Source organism: Gymnogyps californianus, chromosome 4, assembly GCF_018139145.2.
Source record: "Gymnogyps californianus isolate 813 chromosome 4, ASM1813914v2, whole genome shotgun sequence".
In the NCBI taxonomy this organism is placed as follows: Eukaryota; Metazoa; Chordata; class Aves; order Accipitriformes; family Cathartidae; genus Gymnogyps; species Gymnogyps californianus.
This window is the reverse complement of record NC_059474.1, coordinates 82,463,421-82,478,195: the sequence shown is the minus strand read 5'-3', so window position 1 is coordinate 82,478,195 and position 14,775 is coordinate 82,463,421. Positions and strand designations below refer to the sequence as shown.

General features: G+C 41.9%; 1 protein-coding gene across 1 annotated transcript in view; it reads left to right on the top strand.

Moving 5' to 3' along the window:
• The window catches only part of FRAS1 (Fraser extracellular matrix complex subunit 1), a 174,618-nt gene that overhangs the window by 67,416 nt on the left and 92,427 nt on the right, over positions 1 to 14,775 (top strand). The window contains exons 7-14 of the mRNA XM_050896422.1: positions 2,624 to 2,707; positions 3,324 to 3,425; positions 3,529 to 3,720; positions 7,966 to 8,055; positions 8,680 to 8,718; positions 9,649 to 9,796; positions 12,127 to 12,270; positions 12,592 to 12,726. Of these exons, the coding sequence (XP_050752379.1) occupies positions 2,624 to 2,707; positions 3,324 to 3,425; positions 3,529 to 3,720; positions 7,966 to 8,055; positions 8,680 to 8,718; positions 9,649 to 9,796; positions 12,127 to 12,270; positions 12,592 to 12,726 (934 nt within the window). The remainder of the gene's footprint in view (positions 1 to 2,623; positions 2,708 to 3,323; positions 3,426 to 3,528; positions 3,721 to 7,965; positions 8,056 to 8,679; positions 8,719 to 9,648; positions 9,797 to 12,126; positions 12,271 to 12,591; positions 12,727 to 14,775) is intronic.

Genomic DNA, 14,775 nt, shown 5'->3' with positions numbered 1-14,775 from the left:
TTGATGTGTGGAAATGATGTGGAGTGACGGTTAAGTCTGTCAGTATACGCGTGCTGTCTGTCTCTTCCCTAATATCTTCTTTCCCCACCGTTTTACTCTTATCATGTCTTTGCTGGCTAATTAAGCACAAATACTGTCTAAAGAAACTGCTTTTTGTTTTATACTAAAAAAATTATGTAGGGTTGATCGGGAAATGTTTTTATTTCTGTGAGGGAAGGAATGAAAACACAAGATTTTTAATGGGGGTTTATTTTCACAAATTTCAGTGTTTGATTTGCAGCTGAAAAGTTTGGTTTGCAGGTCTTGTTACCTTTTTTTCCTACAAGAACTCCAGAAATACAGCTAAAAGTAGTCAAATGCAGATGAAATTCCCCTTTTGACTTAAAGAGTTTAGAAATACAAGACAACGTCAGCTGAAAGAAAAGTCTCAGAGCGCTCTTCCTTACATGTACTTGTGTTTAGAAATCAAGAAAACCAGTAAGATAAATTAGGCAAGCTCATGTAGTGACTCACGGTTTTAGTCCAGTTGAGAGAACTGGGACATTTCTGTCTCCAAGGTCTTTGCTCTGGACAAATTATGAGTTCTTAGCACTTATGCAGTGATCAATCCAAGCAAAACACTACAAGATTATATACAGTGTTAACACAGGGGTTAGTAAAGGCAGCAAACTATACGCAGTACTCCACACTCTATACAAGTGACTCAATTTTTTGAATTCTTGTTATTATATTGGAAGTGCTTAAGGGTGTAACTATGCTATTTGGATTTCTTTTCATTGGGCCCATTGTACCAGTTTTCTTGGACACCTTGGTATGCTCCTTTACGACAGCATGCCATGCTAAGGAAAGGCAGGAACTGGCTCCCTGGAAGTCCCTCTTTCTGACCTTGACTTCATGTTTTGGGGGCTGCCGTTTCCTAAATATTTTGTAATCTATTACCACACTCCAATGATGAATCCAGAAGCTCCCTTGAAATGCGTGCTCTGGCTGAGCACACTTCCCTGTAGCACTGAGAAAAACAAAAGCAGTAGTCATAAACTTTTTTTTCTGTTGATGCTTACCCAGCTTTCTATTACTGGACCAGATGTTTGTGCAATTAACGCTTTCTTTTTTTTTGATAGAAAGAAAGCCCACCTGTTTCTGTGCGTGCTAATTGTGTTTTGCTTTGTCCTGAGATACTCAATTAGTATTCGTTGACTAAGTACTGTGCATTAAAACAAATTTATGCCTGCTTTAGATTCCTCCTTTCCCACACCAAATGGACTGATGTTACCTGCTGACTGATTGCACTAATGTTTAATCAGCTAATCATTAGGATTTAATTTGTGGAAACAGAAATGAGTGTTGTTGCTGTGATGTATCTGAGAATAATTGGCTGAGAGCATCCAAGTTAATGCAGCACAAAGCCAATTCTGGTGGTGTTCCAGATATTTCCTACCAAGGTGCCCTGTGGAAGGGACATTAGCAGGATGTGCAAGGATCCTGTTCTGCTCTCAATCATACCTAACATTTTCTTGCATGTGCCTTTATCTCTGTCACTTTCTTCATTCTCCACTCCCTGTCAAAAGCAAATACATAAGTTCTCCCAGTATTAAATTCTCATCTTCCATCTTTCAGATAACTGTGCTCTTCCCTGGGTGCTGAGGGAGAGGAACTTCAAAAATGCTTGTTGCATACTGGTGTGCACCTGAATGTCCCACCACATATCCCACCAAAATCCATGAAAGAGTTCTTTTCACTCTGCTGGGAAATCTATCGTTGATAATTTTTATACAAAGTCTTCTGCTCTTTCTTTGAAAGCTAGTGATTTGACTAACAAAGCAGATGAGATAATAGTGCTTGGCATTTCTACCCTACTTTCAGTCCACAAGTCAGTCGTCCGGTCATCCTGATGTGGCTGGAGGGAGGTGCTGATGAACAGTACTATTCCAAATTGTTGGATGTACGTGAAATTGTAGCAGGGGAATTACAGACACGTTTTCAATGGGTGGAGTTGAGGCATGCAGGAACTGTTATATTGAGGTGAAGTGCCAACCTATTCCAACGTGATTTAAATCAGTCATGAAAAAGTTTAAATTAGGATAATCCAGTTTTAAGCATAATTTAACGCCTGTACAGACAGTTATGCTGTATGGATTTAACTAAAACAGTGCAAATGCCTGAGAGATGGTGAGTGTAAATCACACATTCAAAGCCTCAAAATGTGGCAGTACCAGGAAAAAAACCTCCTCTCTCCTCCATCTCATGCTTTAGTGTGCTTCTCTACATAGCTTTATGTATACTTTTTTTCCTCTGTGTATCTGTATACCTGAATATATGTACTTTATCTCGTGTGCGTGTGTGTGTCTTTATCTGCATCTATATACCTATCTATGTATTCAGACCTCAATTGCCATCCAAAGAAGCCCAGAAAATGAGAGGAAGGAAATATCTTTCTTTCTAGTTTTCTACACTGATCTCATGCTGTGAAGACTGCCCCCAGATATTGGAGCCAAAATGAAGCCTTGAGTGACTGTGGGTTATCACACAGATACTAAATGCCTGGAATCCCAGGCGGTGATGCTGAGCCCTATGTTAACCGTTCATGCTCTTATTTTACTTGTCTCTCCTGCTTTCTGTTTAGGATGAAGTTATGGTTATGTCTCCTGGAAAATGCTGCCCAGAATGTGTTCCAAAGCCCTGCTCAGTGTCAGGAAGAGTGTACCAGGTAACCTTGGACGAGCCACACCAAAAGGCAGTTGTTCACAAGTTCTGGCACATCTCTCTCTGCCTTCTCCCCGGCATCTGACTTACTGCCAGCACTGATAGCTTAGTACAACCGTTGCATTTTTTCTTCCTGGAAAGCCAGAGGAGTTGAAAGAAATTAGGACTAGATAAGAAAGGAAGTTTGCAGGGTGAAGCAGATTAGGCACTTTCTTTTCACACTTTTTTGAAGGAGGAAAGCAGAAAGCACTGGTGAAGGTCAAAGTATTTATAGCTTTCATTGTGTCATCTGGAATTAATTTAATGCATTATTTAATGAATGTAAGTATGTGGGATTTTCTGTTAATGATTATGTTTTGCTAATAATAGTCGTTAAGGTCTCACCAATGTCACTGGCTTGCAATTAATGAGAAATACTCACCACAGTGTCTTCTAGACCTCATACCTCTTCTTCCTGTTTGCTGATCATGTAGAGATAAGCATTTTTTAAGAAAAGTTTATTATTGGATACAGACATGCAGAAGGAGCCATCATATTCCATAAGCAGCACAGATTTCTGGAAAGAATTTGGTTATTTATCAAGAGTGTTTAATAATTGTATACATGTTCTTTTCGAACAGCATGGCGAACAGTGGAAAAAAAATGCCTGCACTGCATGTGCTTGTCACAGAGGGGAAGTCAGATGTCTGAGAGAGACCTGTGACTCTATTAACTGTGAGAAGGTAGTTAAAAATCATTCATCTCTGATACCCCGGCTGCATGTATCACTGTGCCCGTGCCAACAGGTTCGGACAGTCCTGCTCAATGGTTGCTGATGTTTTGTAGGGGGAGAACAAAGTGCAGCGTCCTGGGAAGTGCTGTGAGGAGTGTGTGTCTTCCAAGGGAAACTGCTTGTATGATGGCACCATCAGGTACCACAGCGAGATGTGGAATAGTACTCACTGTGACTTCTGCGTGTGTGATGAAGGGCAAGTCACTTGCCGGGAAGCAGAGTGTGCCAAAGTGGAGTGTGCCAAGGTAAGAAAGGTTTTTTTCTTTCAAGATGTATCTGTCAAGTCTTGTGATTTTTTTTTTTTCCTGCCTTTTTCTTTTTTCTCCACTGACATCTTGAGACACTCGAAGAACCTACCCTTCTCTCGGGGCTTGTTTTGTGCAATTAGTTTGAAAACGCTTCACAGGAAAGGAGAGTAAACTCTGGATTTTCCATGCAAGTTTGACTGCTCAGTGGGCTTGCATTGTGAAGCAAGCCAGTGTGAATCAGTGACTACTTTAACTTGGATTCCCTCCCACGCTGTTGTCTGCCTGCTATAATGGAGAGTCAGACACCCAGAGGTTTCAGTGACCACCAGCTTTACCAGGAGCTGAACGTGGGGAGAGACGTACAGGTCAGAGAGTTAAAAGCTTAAGAAGTGTTCCTTTTATCGTCATTCTGTATGCTACAGTGGGCTTCAGTAAGGTAGTTGGATGTGGAAGTCGGTGTTCCACTTTTCTCCCATTTTTTCCATGCCATTCTTGGCATGGAAGTGAAGCTAGTAAGGTATTTTATTCCCAGTGCTGTTCACTCCAAAACTAACCCACCCCCCACCCCACCCCGGTTATATTTGCTCTATAGTGGATGTGCAAAATGCATTAGACAGGGTTGAATGCTTCACACACAGACACACATATAAGTATGTTTAGAATTGCCTTTTTGCAGTGGGATAAGACTTCTGTGTTGTTTGTCACTGCATCTGTTTTAATTGGTGAGCTAATATCTGCTTTATACCTACTGCTGCATAGGGTCAGTGAAGAGAAGGGAAGGAATTGTAGCCTTCTGAGTTTTCTCTCTCAGTGGCAATGCTTTTCTAGCGACTCCGCCTGTGTGCTAAATCTTGAGCAGCAGCACCCTTGTGTTGTGTCTGAAGTCCAGCCAAAATCTGGACATAATGGATTCACTGGATTAGATTGTTTTAATGAGTGTTTGAAAAAGTGAGAATCTACACATGGGGTCCCAAATTACCATCATGCAGAGAGGATGTATCTAGGAATAAAAGTGTACGCTTGTTCATCTGAGATTGCGCCTTTTAAATAGCAAAAATGCATTGAGTGTGGGACCCAAACCCTTGTCACTGGTGTAGCAGTGCTGATGATCCTCTGACCTTAAACTGCATGGAGAGATTTTGCTGGATGGAAAGTCGTGGTTGTCATAAGATCTTGTGCACTTGCATCTGTTTCAGTCAGCTTCCTGCGTGCTTATGGCTGTAAATTGGATCATTTACACTAATGATGATGGCATGCTGTCATGGCTCGGTAGGGAGAATTATTTAATATTCATGCTCATATCTTGGGTACTGACAAAGAATCCATTATTCAGAAAAGCCAGGGATATTTTACAGAACAGTAGCTGGAGATGTTAACATGTAGGGTTCAAAACTGGGAGATTCAAAAGTGTGCAGCACTATCATTCACGCAGCAATTTTTCAAACTCAGGCTCTCAAAGGTAACCACCCATCTAAAAGCCCAAGCATCTAAAAAAGTTATTTTATTTGTCAGAGTATGAACTGCTGCGATTTTGAATTGAATGAAATGTGATTGCTAGGAGGACAGAAGGAGGAAGACAGTGTCCTTTGTTGTAGACAAGACTTATGGTCCCACTTGAAAGATAAAAGGTATTTGCCCAAGGATTTATTGTTCTGCATGGCTTCCCATAAGATAAACTAGCTTCCTGAAGTCCTGTTCAGTCACAGTTTACCTCAATAGTACAAGGTGCGCATTAATTAATTACAATAAAATATTTACTCAAAAAGCAAATGAAATATCTTCTTTTTCCTTTGCTTTTTCCTTTTGGAGTTGCAGGTCTGTTTTTTAGGCACCTGCATCAATAAATCAGAGGTGATGTGAAGCTAGGAGCATTTGGATTCATCTCTTCATTAAGGCACTATTAATTTTCTGGTCACATCGTCCTATTTAAAGTGTAATGAGGCCGCAGATATGAACTGCAAATCCTAGACAGCTCGACATAGTATAGCAGCATTACGTGAGGGTAGGGTAGAGGTTTAGCTTATAAACCCTTTTAAACAAACCTGTCCAGCAACTGCCAAATGAAAGTGTCTGTGGTGATTCTGACCTAATCTTCAAAAAGCCATTTTCAGCAGGTTACTGATGAGCTAGGAACACAAGTTATGTGGCAGGCTGGGTGAGCTACGGATGTTGAAGTGGATGCGCTCAACCAAAACCACTCAAACTGTCGGAGCATCAAATAATCCTGCTGGAGCGCTTGCCAGCACCCCAGCTAAGTAAGCACACTCGTGACGATGTTCACAGGAGGAGGAGTCATGGGTGCTAGCAGGGGATGCTGCAGCCTACCTGAGTAGGCTGGCGATGGAGTATTTCTGCTAGCAGCCCTGCCAGCCCTAGAAACTACAGGATGAGTAAGACAGAGCTTGCAGGGTGCTGCGTGACCACCGTACCGCCAGCAAGCTGCAGAAGTCTTTCTGATACTTAGAAGAAATGGAGCTAGGGGGTTGAGAGTTACGGATGGTGCATGTGGATGTAGGTGTGTACGTGTTTCAGAGAGATTGTCTAAAACATTTTTTTCTCTCTTCTGCCTCCCAGCCCATCACTGCCTTTCAGTGTTCTCAACCTGGAATATGATGAATCTCTCTTCAGCAAAGCCACAAGTTATCTCACACAGCCTCTCCCTTTTCTGAGTCTTGGCAGAGCAGCGTGGTTGCATTTTTTTGGCTAGGCGAGCCATGTTCCATGGCTAGTTGTTCTCAGTTTTCCTATAGTGTGTGTTTATGTATGTGGGTGGGGATATGGGCAGGGATGGGGATGGGAGAGTTTACAGTACATAGTAGTGACATGAGATCCAACCACTGCCAATGGCATTTTGAAGTAATGATTTAAGAGCAAAGTGTATAGAGCTAGAAGATAGAGATTTAGGCTGTGTGTGGTCTTTGATGACTAAGAACCATACGGGTTTCTCCTTTCTTACCCATTGTCAGAAACGCATGAGAGCTGCCAGAGTGGGACCTGGCTTAGTTGTTCTACCGTGGTGAAACTAACAGTGACCGGTGCTGTTATTGCCCTATCTGTGTCTAAAGTAATTCATATACACAAATTGGTGAGCGTGCCGATGTGGCACAGTGAAAAATATCCTGGAGTGACTGCTGGAACAGATGCCCGATTGGTGTACATCAGCAAAGCTATTTGGTAGACTTGGCGCTCAGCTAAATTTTGTGAGCCATCCGAAGAAAGCAGCACCATGCTGAAATGGAAACCAGCGTGAGCTGTGTGATTTCATTGGGTATGTGAGCCCCTCGCAAACATTTAACGAACGGTCATGACTTCTCTGTTTGTCGCAGGTAAGTAATCAGCCTGGTTGCAAAGTGAGGAAGATTATGCCCACTGAGATTTGGGATGGGTATTAACACTGACATTTAATGGGCATAGATTAAACAAGTGCTCAGTGCAGATTGACACCCAGTCTAATTTAGTCATTCATTTCTAATTTTTTAATTGTCGTGGGTTTGTATACATATGTCTGTTTTCTGACTAGTATGCATTACCTTGGCTGTGTTTACAGTGCGTGAGAATCTGGTCCAGAAAAGCTACTCAGGTCAGGAAATCAAAGCTGTTTCTTTTGAGCTGTTTCCTGCTTCCCTAGGACAGAGTCTCCCTCTTTTCTAAGTATTCAGCTTCCACTTGGGCACAAAAAATTATGACGAATTAGGGCACTTCTTTCCATTCTCCTGCTGCTGAATTCTTATCTTCAAACTGAAGTTATTTAAGTGGATTCTGTGGAGTTGTACAGTTGTAACAAGGAACGGGCTTTTCCTATCTGGGATAAATGGAGCATGTGCTTTGAAATTCTCTTGGGGGAAAAAAAGTAGAACATTCAAAATGAAGGTAAACTTCTATGCATTGAAATCTTGACAGTGGTCCAGTAAAATCCTAGTGATCCACAGTAAAAATATGGCATTCCTATTCTCTGTACTCGGAGTGGATCATACTGGGGGGTCTTTGCGGGATTTAGGGATGAAGTAATGGCCTTATTGCTGAATTCCCTGGCCTTTTCTGAGGTTTGTTCTGCAACTGCAGTATTCACTAAACACATTTTTCAAACTGTACCTACAGAGATGAAGTAGGATAGAGAGAAGATAAGGTGAAATTAGATATTGAAGATTGCATTCCAGGGCAAGAGCTGTTCTGCCTCTGCATTCCACAGTATTTTAGGTGATGTTCATTCCATTTGAATTGCTGCAACCTTTCTCTTCACAGGGTGAAGAATTAATTCACTTAGATGGGAAGTGCTGTCCTGAATGTATTTCAAGTAATAGTTACTGTGTTTACAAAGAACATACCAAAGCTGTGAGTATCCTGGTACTTTGGAGCACATAATAGTGAGTTCTGCTTGTAGAAGTTTGGAGGAATTGGCTCTCCCTCTCCAGTTCTGAGAAGGATATTATTTGCAAGTGTAGCAGAAAAATAATCCATTAATATTGTCTGCAGATTGCTTTTACAGTTTACAGAACACACTTGTTTATAATGTGTGCATCTGCCGCAGAGTTTAAGTTTGCCTTGCTTTCCTTTGTGCAGTATAATCAATCATTTCCCTTTAATATTTAATATACGTACTCACAGTTTTCCTGCACATCTCATGGAGTTAGAGATGCCTGACTTTAATCCTATAGAGTAGAGGCTACAGAGCTGAGGCAATGTATAGCTTTCTGCCTATGTTTCCCACTGATTGTAATTTTTACTGCAACAGAAGTCCGTTATTTTATGAATATTTTCAAGGAACTTTCTTTCTGAGGTTAAACAGAAAGGAAACATTAAGTATCTTGGTTGAAATATACCAGTAATGGACTTTTCATTGCTCTGACAGATGAGGACTGGAGCTAATCGCTGCTATTTACCAACTGATGTGAGAAATGGGAAGTTTAATACTGTTTTGGGTTTTTTTAATGCTACTACTTCCCTTTCCTTCCTCAGATCTCTCTCTCTGTCCCAAGTGAGGTAAAACATATTAAGGTGTCAGGTTCATTCCAGTTTGTGCTTTATCCCTTTTAAGAGAGGAACGGGCGCAAAAGCTTCACAGGCGTTTAAAATACTTGCTCTCTCTTTTCTGCCTTTTGACTTCCTCGCGTGGTGCCAGCAGAGCCTCAGCCGCTGAGGGCAGCTTCGGTGGCCTTTAGAGCAGACCAAGGGATGCAGATCGCAGGAGGGGAACCGTGGGTGCAAGATCTCTTCCCTCCGTCGACTAGTAAAAGCAGACAGGTGTCAGACGCCATGGGTAGTTTTGAAGAAAGCCGGTGATACCTCTTCATCTCTGTAGTGTTTCGGCCAGTCCTCAGTGATGGAAAACAAGGCAGAAGAAGAGAGGAGGAGAGGAAATAAAATGCTGTGAAGGTTAGAAAGAGATTTCAAGTGTGACAAAAAGGTCATTATGCAAAGACATAGATTCAAACAGAGGACAGATTACGAGTATCTCTCTGTTCAGATACAGAGCAGATTCAAACACTTGTTACCGGGCTGTGAAAAAGAAGTGGACAAGTGAGGCAGCAAAATTTGGAGACAGGAGAAAATGCTTTGAGTCAGAGAAAACGAAGGGAGGTGAAGAAGTAGAAAGGACTTACTGCTAACTGAAAAACACCCTGCTTTGGAGGAAGTGCTGAAAGGGAATGTGTTCAGGTGTTCACGGGCCAAGGACTCTTCTCAGTAGGCGCTCTTCAGGCTGCCTTATTCTGGAAAGGCAAAGAGGGCAAGAAGGTTAATGGTACAGAGGCACGCAGTCCCATGTCGGCAGGCCTCAGTGCTGAAACAGTCCCAGAAATGTTTAATTTACTACTAGCACTGATGTAGCCTTGCAATTCACCCAGAGATTTCCGTGCATGGCAAAACCACTTTGTGCAAAGGCTCTCCTTCGCTACTGATGCTGCCCGTTCGGTGTTTCTTGTGCAGAACGGAGAGAAATGGGAAGAAGGGCCGTGCGGAGAATGCGAATGCCGGGACGCGGAGGTGACCTGCTTCCAGCGCTCCTGCCCGCCCTGCCCGCTGGGCAGCCTGGCTGTTGAGGCGAAGGGTGACTGCTGCCCGCGCTGCGAGCCAGGTACAGACCCAGGGTCACTCGTTTCTTACCGTCGCTCGTGTCGGGTGGGAGCGTGTGTGTCGCATATGCCTCTGGCACGGGGGTGGTTCTGGCATCCCTGCAGCCCTTGCTTCCCCGGTACCAGTCTGATACCTGCGTTGAATTTTATCTTGTCTTTGGTTTTGAGTTGCTAATTAACTGGTTTCTGTATAATTTAATTAGGGTTCTTAGAGAGGTTTAGGGCTCCATCCAAAGGCTCCCGCTGACTTCCCCTGGTTTAAATGATAGCTTTCTTTTGGCAAAAGAGTTTCTCCTTGGGGTTGATGTTTTGGAAATGTTTTGCCTTTTCTTTTTTCTTCAACAAGAGTTTTATAAGACAGGGGACTGCTCCTTTCTGAATCTTAACATGGGTTTTGGAGTTTATGGGCTCCTGATTATTTCTTGAGAGTGGAAAGAAGAAAGACCCTGCTTACACTGTTATGCCACAAGCTCACCTGGGGCTGAATGGCTGCCAGTTAATAATTGTTTGGAAAGATTAGGATAGCCTTAGCTTATATGTTAATTTTGCATATAAATTCATTTTTCTCTAGGATATTGTCATTCTCCTTGATTTACATTTCATAGTTGGCAGGCTTTAGCTGTGGTTTACTAATTTTTCATGTTGGTAGCTCTTCTTGTTGCATTCATATAACTTTGGTTTTATCAGAGTGCTCCAGTTAATGTTTTATCTCAGTAAAAAGAAATAGCTTCACAGTTCAATTATGCTGTCATTTGCAGGAGTCCCTTGGCACATTTGCCATATTAATGTTTTAAAGCTTTTTATTTACTGCATGCTAATAAAAATGCAAAGCACTACAAATTGAAAAGTGCGGAAAATGGATTTTGGACAGTTCAGATAAAATTGTCCTGGATTTTCGAAAGGGAACAGCATCTGCACAGGCTTATAAGGAGGGGACAGATTATGAAGTGCTCTCAGCACCCCTCTGTTCTCCTTCTTATCAAGAAGTGCCACTGTGTACTGGTTACCGTTGAAAATCTGGCCTCTTCATTTAGCTTCTGTAATGGTAGCATTTTGGAAAATACAGGCTTTGAAGTCATGGTATTGGACATACAGAGCCAAACTTGCATTTTTATGTCCTAAAAGGTAAATGGAAATTTCCTTTACCGAAGCCTGCTGTTTTCCCTCTGTCTTTTTCTGTTTGCATTGGAGGGGGTGAGAAACAAATGCAAAATCCAGCCTGCAGCAGTTCAATCTGTGAGCCCAGAGTGTCAGTCCCTAACGCATCTGCTTCGTTAAAGCCAGTTAAAATTTATTGTTGCTTCTCACAGATGTGCTGGGGGAAGCAGGCAGAGAGAACCCGTTCATTCTCAGCCAGTGTAAAGCATATAGCCCTAAGCATAGCTGTATTTATGTTAAAACCAGCAAATATGCCCTCTCACTGGGAACATGTGGGCTGGACCCGAGGGAATATTTTTGTACCTGGAGAAAAATTGTCCATTCTGTACCTCTCCAAGTAGTCAGTTCATTGTCAGACTGGAAGGATGGGGCTGCATATACCTTTGGAAAGTTATTGGAAAGAAATGGATAGAGACAGAGCCTCCTATTCATTCCTCCTGTTTATCACTGTGGATTCATTGTAATTTTCAACTGTATGTCTTCTGTAGCTCTTGATTCCCGATTCTTTCCTTAGGTACATCTCCCTGGAAACTTGCAGGTTATTTACTGTAAATGAAGGAGAGTTTTCAGCATTGGGATCCTTTTTGCTGACTTGTCAGGAAGAAAAAGACAGCTTTTCTTCCAGCAAGCAAAAGTAGCTCAGTAGTAAAGCGAAAGTAGTCCTTCTCTCGGCCTCTGTGGAGGGAGCAGCCATGCCATTTGAGAAAATACCTGTGGTCAGGAAACGCTTGCTACGGCGCTGTGACATAAAGCTTTTCGCTGGAGGGGGGGTGGTATGCCACCTGTACTCTGACCTGGCATGGACACGGTCTTGACTTATTGCAGGGTTTGACTGAAGGAAACTCAAATTCAGGTTGTTTCAGACCATTAATTCCTGATGACTTACGATTTTTACCGCTAAGAAACCATGTGGACAATGAATATCCTTTTTATCAATAGTCTAGAAAGTCTGAGTCTAATAACTTCTCACATAGTCAAATACAGCAATATAATATTTAGCCCCTTTCACGCAATCTTGGAAACAAAAAAGCCACTCCAAAACTAACACACCTTGAACCACCAACAGAAATAAGTAATCAATTTCACTTTGATTTTGGAGTATGCATTGTTTTGTGCTTGCCTGATTGAAAACACTGCTGATGGTTTTTACCTTTGTGTCTTTTCTTTGTGCCAGTTGAGTGCCACCCGGACTGTTTGACCTGCTCTCAGTCCTTTGATCACTGTAACGCCTGCCGAGACGCAAGGAGGCAGCTGCAGGACGGGCGCTGTGTGGAGACGTGTGAATCGGGCTTCTACCCAGATGGGGGGACTTGCTTAGGTAATTCCTGCAAGGGGTTATACCCTGTCAGATGACTGTATTCTCCGTGGCTTGCCGTGCTTTTGTTTGTAGGATCCCACAGGCTTATTATAAAGAGATTGCCAGGCTTTGTTTGGAAAACCATTCAGGCATATACTGGCTAGTAACCGTGGGCCTAAGACTTCAGGAGGTTTCAGGTGGAAGCCCCTGTAAAATGCAGATTCTCAAACTCTTTTGCCAAAATGAGGCAAAATTATCTCCTTTTATCAGAGTGGGGGAGTCTTGCTGCATCGAGACATTTAGGATTAATACATCTTTCTTCTCTATTTTTTCTCTTGGAAGCCTGCAATGAAACATGCTCAGCCTGTACCAATGGATTTGAGTGCTCCTCGTGCCAGACATCTCTGCTAATGAAGAACGGGCAGTGTGTGACTTCGTGTGGGAAAGGATACTTTCAGGATCAGCTCCTCTGCACAGGTAACTCAAAGCAAAAAAGACTGCAACACTCTGTGATAGCAAAACAGCAGACAAAAGCTGTACCCTAGCTATTAGATATACTCTCTGTTGAGGGATCTGCTGTTGACATAGGTGTTAATGTTCACCCTAGAGTAAAGGAAGGAGTGAACAGAGGAACTAAGTCATACAGTGTAAAATTGATTACTGGTTGGGGAAATAGTCATTAAAATTCCTCAGCGGATCAGTTCTGTTGGAATAAAACTCTCTGCTTTTGAACACTGCGTTTTTTCACCACTGTCCTCTTTCAAATCAGAATTTTCTTTTGGCAATGTGACTGTGGGTTTTGTGGTGTTAAGGGTACGCAGCAGGATGTATGCACTAATTTTACTAAGGATATAACACCTTGAGCCATGCCTGGCAATCTGATCCGTGAGGGTTTTCTTTGAGTTCAGTGCAGACTAACTGCAGCTACTAATGCCAGACCTTTCAGGAGATGATACTTTGAGGTGCGTAGAAAATTGCTTGGAGGGATGGGGGATTGACAGAATTCAGAAAAGCGCACAGAAAATACTTTTTGGCAAATTTATTTGCTTTGTTTTGCCATTCAGTTGTTTAATATGGTGCCCTCTTCCTGAAAGTTGATTGGACTAACTGTTCTCAGGAAACATATTTACAAAGTAAATTAGTAATTCTAGAAAACACTGACATGTGTCTAAATCCTATATGTTAGGATTGGAAAGACTGAGAATAAGATGGTGAAGTTACAGTTTTCTCTTTGATGGAAATATGATAGTGCTTTTATGAGCTTCCCCTGCTCCTTTGAAATATTTGTACCTTTCCCAAACTGTAAGGCAGCTGCTTTTTCATCATGACAGTTTAATTGTTTTCTCTAAAGTTAACACTTTTCTCCTCTTGATCTTGGCCTTTTTAGAAGGCTTCTAATTATTACTGCAGCTCTAATTCAGCAACGGGTGGAACGCATCCTTACCTTCTTGAGCCATCACTTTAATTTCTTTGGAACTAGCCCTCCTGCTTAAAATTAAGTACAGGCTTAGGGCTTTTGGCAGATTTCAGGGGAAAGCACTTCAGCTTGTAAGTCCAGCTTCCTTTTCTGAAGTGGTTTTCCTTGAAGAGCTGACCATTTGTTTCAGATTTTGAAAGTCTGAAAAACCTCCGTCCTCCAGCGGTGACTAGAGACTAGGGCCCCATTGTGCATGTATAAATAGAGAAGAGAGACCCAGTCCAAAAGAATTTATAGACTTAAGTATAAAATAATCTTCTACTTCATTTGGTTTTATTTTACCATTTCCTTTCCACCTGCTCCTGGTGTTTTAATTGGCAGTGCCCATGTACTGCTGAAGCGGTAGGAAAAGGCTAATGTTTCATTTTATTACTGGTTTTGTAGATTACTGACTGTACATTCCATCCAAATTTGCAGTCACGCATGCTTGTAGCTGAAAGTTGCTGGGAAAATTTGTCCCTGTTTCCTCAAGGGAATTAAACCAATTTGCTTTAGTTCTGCCTGGCTGCATTTTCTGCATAAAGTCAAACCAGTGGAGAAAGTCTTAAATTTCAGATATGGCCCATAATTCATTGCCATTCACTCTTTCTCTGTATCCTCTTTATTTTTACAAATCTCTAATCTGATTGTCCAGATGAGCCTTAGACTGTTCAGAAATATTTTTCTGATAATGGTTTTAACATCTACGATAAGCATGTTCCAGAATCACAAAAAGGATGAACTAGACTGTGTTAATTGCTATAGTTTCAGTAAACTCCCTCTTGAGGAATTCGCTCTGGAGATGAAAAAGACCTATAAGACCAGGTTTGTTACTCCATCCTGTTGTTGAAACACTGTTGTCTGCATTGTAACAAAACACAATGAATTAGTCTTTCCTTTTGTTCATGTTTTACACCATCTGGTCTAATTGAATTTATTTTGAATTTCGGAATACAGTTGTTTGATCTCTGCCCTATTTTAATCTTACACCAGGGTTGTTTCCTGCCCCCGTCCCTCCACCTGCTTCTGTGAAGTATTAAAACCATTAAGAGAAAGTAAAGTTGAGAATA